We start from the raw sequence: 8,093 nt of genomic DNA on the forward strand, positions 1-8,093 counted from the left end.
TGGCGCTGCTGTGCGTGACCTGTGCGCTGCGCGCCGGGCGCGCCCAGTACGAACGCTACAGCTTCCGCAGCTTCCCACGGGACGAGCTGATGCCGCTCGAGTCGGCCTACCGGCACGCGCTGGACAAGTACAGTGGCGAGCACTGGGCTGAGAGCGTGGGCTACCTGGAGATCAGCCTGCGGCTGCACCGCCTGCTGCGCGACAGCGAGGCCTTCTGCCACCGCAACTGCAGCGCCGCGCCGCAGCCCGAGCCCGCCTCCGGCCTCGCCAGTTATCCAGAGCTGCGCCTCTTCGGGGGCCTGCTGCGCCGCGCGCACTGCCTCAAACGCTGCAAGCAAGGCCTGCCGGCCTTCCGCCAGTCCCAGCCCAGCCGCGAGGTGCTGGCGGACTTCCAGCGCCGCGAGCCCTACAAGTTCCTGCAGTTCGCCTACTTCAAGGCAAGTCTGCCTCGCCCCGTCGCAGGCCCCGGCCCCGCCCCTGACCCAGCCTCCAGGCCTTGGCCCCGCCCCTGCGCCCGGGGCCGCGTTGCAACGCCAGTTCTAGACCTGGCTCCTTCCCACCCACCGCCAAAGGTCTCCCTCCAAATTCTGCCTCCTTCTTCATCTCAAGTAAAGATGAAAATGCTTTTCTTGAACGGTAGCTCTAAGGCAGAGAATATGTACACAGAACGCAGCCGCAGCGCCAGGCACCCAACAAAGTGCCTGATAAATGTTCTCTGTTATTTGAGGGCAGACGCCTCTTTTCTGTATATACCATTAAAGCCAGTCGCCTTTTTTCTCAAGTGAGAGGTGACTTGCGATAATAAAGCAGAAGACCTGAGGAGCCGACGAGTACCTTTTATTTTTATTTTTTGTTGAGACGGGGTCTCACTGTCGCCCAGGCTGGAGTGCAGAGGCGCGATCATGGCTCACTGCAGCCTTCACCTCCTCAGGCTCAGGTGATCCTCAACCGCAGCCTCCTGAGTAGTTGGGATTATAGGCGCACACAACCCCACCTGGCTAATTTTTTTGGTATTTTTTGTAGTGACAGAGTTTCGCCACGTTGCCCAGGCTGATCTCGAACTCCCGGACTCGAGTGATCCTCCCACCTCGCCTCCCAGAGTTCTGGGATTACAGGCGTGAGCCATTGCGCCTAGCTGACTAGTTCTTTTTAAAGAGAATGAAATTGAGGCCAGGGAAGAGCGGGGACTCCTTGCAAGGACACATCCCTGCTTAAAGGCGAACTCTTGCACCGTGAGTCATCAGGATTGGCCCTCTCCGCTGTTTCTTTCATCTAGAATTTAACACAGTTCACTGCCTCTTTTTAATGGCTGCTTAAGTTCTCTCTGTGATTGCTGACTAAAAATAGCCACAAATTGCAGTTCTCTATCCTATGAGTTCTTACTCTGAGGACCCACAAGTTTTAAGAATGGGTCGAATTCCCTGTCACTAGATAAAGAGGCTCTAGCTTGGTGGGTCTTCACAGAGTTCGGCTAAAAGAGCCCTCCCAAAGCCCACTTTCTACTTTCTCTGAGAAAGATTTTAAAAGGAATACATTGTGTTTATTTTAATAACTACAAAAATAGATTCATGGCATATTCTAGACTCTTGAGGTAGAAGGTTTTTCTTGTTTTTAAACTTTGTTTTCAGTCTCTGGACTGCAAGATCTGTTTTTCATATTTCCATCGAGACAGAGCCACGTGTATTTTGTATTTATATGAGCAATAAAATAACCCAAAACCCCAAAGAGGAGAAAAGCTGGGTTACTTCTATACTTCTATGCTTAGTTACAGTTTTATATAAAATACCAATTTTGTGAATGTTTGTTCTGGCAATTAAAAAATAAGCAGTTTTAAAATAGAAGCAGGGAGTGAGATTAATAGTAAAATTCCAGACTGTTGAAAATGAGGGCTGGTTCAAACGAAGCATCATTTTTTAAGCTAAAAATGACTTATTTAATTCTTTTTTTGTATAGCTTTTGGCAGATATGGTCTGAACCAAATTTAGGTCACATAATCAAGAGGAAAACATTTTATTTTTAAACCTAGAGAATACTAGAAGCTCCGATTTCTTTAATATACAGATGAATTTGAACAAGTGATACAGGGAGGAGGGGAAGAACATTTTACTCAATGTGACCATAAGGCATGGGTTTTCTCCTTCATGATGGTGGCCCCAAAAAGTTGGGATGGTCATAACTTCTCTTCAAAACCCTTTACAGGTCTTGTAACAATCACTTAGTTGAACGTCTGTAAAATATCCGCTTTTTTTTGAGACACAGTTTCACTTTGTCACCCAGACTGGAGTGCAGTGGCACGATCTTGGCTTATTGCAACCTCTGCCTCCAGGGTGCAAGTGATTCTTGTATCTCAGCCTCCTGAGTAGCTGGGATTACAGGCATGTGCCACCACACCCAGCTAATTTTTGTATTTTTAGTAGAGTTGGGGTTTCACCATGTTGGCCAGGCTGGTCTCGAACTCTTAACCTCAAGTGAGCCACCAGCCACCCGAAATGTTGAGATAACAGACTGGGATTTGAGCCACTGTGCCTGGCCATCATCTTAACATTTTGAGATCTCTTAGAGGGCAGGAAAAAGCTAAGAATTTTATTGATAAACCTGAATGTTACTTAATTATTTCAGTGGAAGATATAACTGAAAAAGTAATTTTTGGTGGAGATATTGTATGATTTATTTTTTCTCAATGATGTTTATGGCCTGGCATGATGACTCATGCCTGTAATCCCAGTACTTTGGGAGGCCAAGGTGGGAGGATCTCTTGAGCCCAAGAGTTCAAGACCAGCCTGGGCAATATAAAGAGATCGCATCTCTACAAAAACATTAAAAAATTAGCCGGGTATGGTGGCGTGCCCCTCTAGTTTCAGCTACTCAGGAGGCTGAGGCTGGAGGATCGCTTGAGCCCAGAAGGTCAAGGCTGCAGTGAGCTGAGATCTTACCACTGCACTCCAGCCTGGGTGACAGAACAAGACTCTTGTATCAAAAAAAAAAAAAAGTGATATTTATGTGTTTAAACTCTGTTTATGGATAGAGAGGAAAAGATGGGTGGCAGGCACATACATTCTACCTGGCACCTGAAGGCTGGAGATCGATATGGAGGTAGCTAGTGCACTGTGGTAGGACATGGGTAAATGTTACTCTGCGGTTTGAGTTGCAGTTCTCTGTTTCAGTGATTAAGGAGAAATGCCTCAGTTGATAACCGCAATAGCAGTGGTGGGTTCCGATTGCCAGAGGGAGGTGAGGAGGCTTGCATGTGTGCTTTTGTAGAAAAGGGCCGTGCTACTGGTGTGCAGCCTCAAGGGCATCATAGGTTTCTCATCACCAGCCTGCTCTAGGTCCATGTCATTAGCTTTCTTTGGGTTCTCTTCATGACTACCATCTTCCATGAAAAACTCATTTTTTCCATAGGCCAAGTAAAAAGTAGGCCCAAGCACTTCATCAAATCCTTAATGACTGTTGACCTCTGACCTGGATGGAGAACACTGACTCACAGGCCCTCTTACCCTAGGCCTTGCCTGGCGGTGGCCTCTAATCTCCCCAGAACCGCAGGGCCTGCCTCTGTGTCATGGCTGATTTAGGGTGGCTCATGCTGGTGACTGTCTCAGGAATCCAAGGCAGGGTGGTTCCCCACATCTCTACCACCTTCTCCAAAATCTGCCTGGGGTCTGTCAGAGGTTTAGCAGCCAAGATATGTCTCCATGTTCCAGCTGCAGAACCTGAGTTGAAGTAAATAAAATCACTCTTTTCTCTTCAGGAAGAGTTTCCGTTTTGTAAAACTCACATCCTAAGTTAGAGGTCGTAAAAATCCTCCTCTGTGCCCCTCTTTCTTTTCTTTCTTTCTGTCTTTTTTTTTTTTTTTTTTTTTGAGACAGTCTCATCTGTCTCCCAGGCTGGAGTGCAGTGGCACAATCTCGGCTCAATGCAACCTCTGCCTGCTGGGTTCAAGCAATTCTCCTGCCTCAGCCTTCTAAGTAGCTGGGGTTACAGGCGCCTGCCTGGCTAATTTTTTGTAGAGACAGGGTTTCACAATGTTGGCCAGGCTGGTCTCAAACTCCTGACCTCTCAGGTGATCTACCCACGTTGGCCTCCCAAATCTGAAACAACAGCCCTGGGCAAAGGCCGTTTGGCAGGAGTTGGTAAGGCAAAGGCAAGACAGAGGAAGAAGCAGTGGCAGAGCTTAGCATCTTGTTCAATTGAGTGATTGTGTGAGATGATTCCAAATTGTATCTCTTTGCTATTGGGAATGATGGTCACTGGCGATTTCCAGGGTAAGATGTTCCAGGATCAGGTACACATTGTGCACCATCTCCCAGCACAGCTCCCTCCACAGGTGCCCTCCCTTTTCAGGTCTCTTTCCAAATGCCACCTCCTTAACCAATCTTCCCCCACCCCATCTCATTCAGCTTTTTAATTTTCTTCATATCACTACTGCCATCTTTTCTTTTTCCAAAAATTGTTTTTTAAAAAACAAAAACATGAAATATAAATATATAAAATAATATTTACAAAATATATGTATGGCATAAAAAGTAACAATGCAATGAACATTCTCCCATTTACTCCCCAACCCCTCCCCTGCGTCTGACCCTCTGCCATTTCATGTTCTTCCTCCTATTGGAAAGAAACCACTATCCTAAGTTTCCATTTATCATCCTCTTTTCTTTTCTTTCTTAATGTTTCTTTTCTTTTCTTTTTTTTTTTTGAGTTGAAGTCTCGCTCTGTCACCCAGGCTGAAGTGCAGTGGCGCGATCTCAGCTCACTGCAACCTCTGCCCCCCGGGTTCAAGCGATTCTCCTGCCTCAGCCTCCCAAGTAGCTGGGATTACAAGCACCTGCCATTGCGCCCAGCTAATTTTTGTCTTTTTAGTAGAGACGGGGTTTCACCATTTTGGCCAGGCTGATCTTGAACTGCTGACCTCGTGATCCACCCACCTCGACCTCCTAAAGCGTTGGAGGCATGAGCCACTGCTCCCGGCCTCTGTGCCCCCTTTCTAAATGCTCTTCTGAGAATTAGCAACTCTAATTTCATTTGCAAATGCTTTAAAAGGCAGCATTCATACCCTCTCCCTTCCTTCTAGCTGAAACCCAGCCTTTTCCAGCCAGGAGTGTGAAGCTTTCTGTAGGGCTGTTTTAAAGGCAGCCCTGCCACAAACCACTAATTGGCATTCCCAAAACATCAGCATTGACATCTGGGAGTCTGCCCTCATCACCACCCACCACTTCTCTGATGTGGCCACTGCCATTGTCTCATAATGACGTGGTTCCAATTCTGGGGCAATTCGGTCCAGATATATGCCATCCTATGACCCTTAGAAATCTAGGGTATACCAAACATTGCTTTATTTTCTCTGTCTAAACTGAATTCCCTAATTCCTGCCTCGGAGCGTCCCTCTGGATTGGCTGAGTCTCTGTGCACATGCGCAGGTGCCTGCCCTTCTCCCTACCAGGTTGTGCCAAGAGTCCATCAGCGTGGGGGGCCCTCTGGTTGGTGGTCATGCGTCCCCACAGGGAGGCCTCTGCATCCCTATTTGCCTGCCCTCCTGAGACCCCCCATAACATACCGGTTCTCCCTGAGGAGTTCTGCTGTCTTGGACACTGCCGATAAGTGCCAGTCCTGAAGCTCTGGGGCCCACAGGCCTGCTGCTCCCACAGATCCCAAGGGAACCTTTTTTCCTAGTCTGGGAGATTCCCTTTCTCCCTCTTCTTCTTCCAGGCCAGTCAGCTTCTTCCTGCAGCTCCTCCCTAATTTCTTTCTCTCCTCAAACCTGCCAGGTTCTTTCGTGAGGACAGGCTTTTTTCAAATGAATAATTTGCTGGTTCTGGTTCTGACCAGACACCTACCTTCCCTGAGGCGGTGAAACTCAGAATCATTGGCCCCCATTCAATGGAGAGAGGACTGAGGGGAAAAGAGAGGAAAATATAAATTAATTTTATTATATTTTATGGTCGTAATGTCATTATGTTCAAATCACAGACACTCATCATGTCCTGCCTTGTCCTGAGGACAGTGTGAGGCACTGGGAATCCAGACAATGAATGACACACAGCTGGGTCCCCCGAGGATCATAGTCTGATGGGGGAGATAGACATACCAGCTGAGATTGCAGGGTGGCGTAAAACGTGGGAAGACAGAACCCAGAACTAACACAACAGAGAGGCTCTTAATTGAGGCCACTAGGAGACAGGGAGAACTTAACAGAATGTATGGTCCATGCAGCTGGGGATTTTTTTTTTTCCTGTTTTGCTTATTGTTATAGACCCACATCCTAGATGTGGTGCTCTTGTGATATGACATTTATTTGCTGCGTGAATGGATGAATAAGTGAGGAGGTTAGCAGAAGGTCTGTGGGGGATTTGGGAAAACAATGTATTTGTCAAGTTTCCAGTGGGAAAGATTTGGTGCAGTCATGTTGGGTAATTGGAGGAAAGTTTAAGAAGGTGGTTATTTACAAAGGCGTGTGCAGTACATGGAGAATCCACAGGGATAGTGTTGTGCCCCAGGGCTGGTAGCAGTGGGATATGACCACCCCTAGGCCAAAAGGGGCAGGGGAGAGAGCAATGATTGAAACCAGGAAGGAGGGAGACTCTATGGAGAAGGTCACCTTGAGAAGAGCTGTGACCTTCAATTAGGGGACTTAGCAGCCCAAGATGACTGTGCAGGGAGGGAACCAGGAAATGAAATAATACGACCGTACTCTCTTCCCTTCCTCAGTGTCCTGTTGGGGCTCCTCATGGGTGAACCTCTTTGGAAGGCAGAGGGCGAAGGAGTCTGTTGTTAGAGTCCACACAGGCCAGCCTCCTGGGGCATGGACAGGCGTAGCCAGCGCAGAGTAGATTGGGAAAGGCAGACCGAGGCCATCTAGACAGTCGCTTTTAGGAAATCAACATTCATCTCACAGACTTGGTCTTGAGGGGCCCCAGAAGTCACGGAACCTTTAGCTGGAAAAGTTATAGCAACACAAAGTTTCTGAAGGCCTGAGCAGATATTCTTGTTTTATAAAAATTATCACTCAGCATTCACGGAGTAGCTTTTGTGTTCTTTGTCCTTTCAGGCAAATAATCTCCCCAAAGCCATCGCAGCTGCTCACACCTTTCTACTGAAGCATCCTGATGACGAAATGATGAAGAGGAACATGGCATATTATAAGAGCCTGCCTGGTGCCGAGGACCACATTAAAGACCTGGAAACCAAGTCGTATGAGGTATATTTGGATTTTTACGTGGCAGTTAGTGGCAACCTGGACTGTTAAAGAAATGTCTCTCCATAAGCAGCTACTGATAGCTAAGGACCTCTAGTGATTTTTGGTGACAATAGAAATGATTGACTTTTAGCACAAAGTGATCCATTTAACAGTGACATTTTGTATTCCGTGGTGATTTTAAAAGCCATGTTCCCTTTAAATGCTACATTTTAGAAATATGGTCATTTAATCATTTAGTTTTAAGAGAGTAAAGACATCTTGGAAATCATCTAAAAATGACCAGGAACACAAGAAATAGAAACATAAATCTCCAGTTTTGATGAAATGAGAAGGCATACGTTTTTATATACACATGCACACAAGCATGCCCCAAATATATTAAAGTGGAAAATAAAGATGAGTTAGGAAGGCTGACGTGACAAGAGTAGAGGACACTTAAATCTGCGCATCTACGAAGAAGAGTTTTGGTGAGAATTAGTCATAAGAACAACAATAAGAAAGAAGGATCTTGTCCTTTTGAGCACTCACTATTGTCAAAGTCTTCTGGAACTCAGGCACTGGGGGCCTGGGTAGCAAGCAAGGGCAGGGCATTGTTGAAAATGGGGATTTGGCTGGGCACGGTGGCTCACACCTGTGATCCCAGCACTTTGGGAGGCTGAAGTGGGTGGATCACGAGGTCAGGAATTCAAGACCAGCCTGGGCAAGATGGTGAAACCCTGTCTGTACTAAAAATACAAAAAAAATTAGCCAGGCGTGGTGGTAGGCGCCTGTAATCCCAGCTACTCGGGAGGCTGAGGCAAAGAGAATTGCTTGAACCCAGGAGGTGGAGGTTGCAGTGAGCTGAGGTCACGCCACTGCACTCCAGCCTGGGCAACAGAGTGAGACTCTCCCTCAAAAA

The 8,093-nt window shown here is 47.1% G+C and overlaps 1 protein-coding gene across 1 annotated transcript in view; it reads left to right on the top strand.

The window, feature by feature from the left end:
• Window positions 1-6: 6 nt before the first annotated feature.
• The window catches only part of CRTAP (cartilage associated protein), a 36,519-nt gene continuing 28,432 nt past the window's right edge, over window positions 7-8,093 (top strand). Inside the window, exons 1-2 of the mRNA XM_011961552.1 lie at window positions 7-437; window positions 7,046-7,195. Coding sequence (XP_011816942.1) covers window positions 90-437; window positions 7,046-7,195 — 498 coding nt within the window. The 5' untranslated portion in view covers window positions 7-89. The remainder of the gene's footprint in view (window positions 438-7,045; window positions 7,196-8,093) is intronic.

Source organism: Colobus angolensis, unplaced genomic scaffold (assembly GCF_000951035.1).
Source record: "Colobus angolensis palliatus isolate OR3802 unplaced genomic scaffold, Cang.pa_1.0 Scaffold56, whole genome shotgun sequence".
NCBI lineage: Eukaryota > Metazoa > Chordata > Mammalia > Primates > Cercopithecidae > Colobus > Colobus angolensis.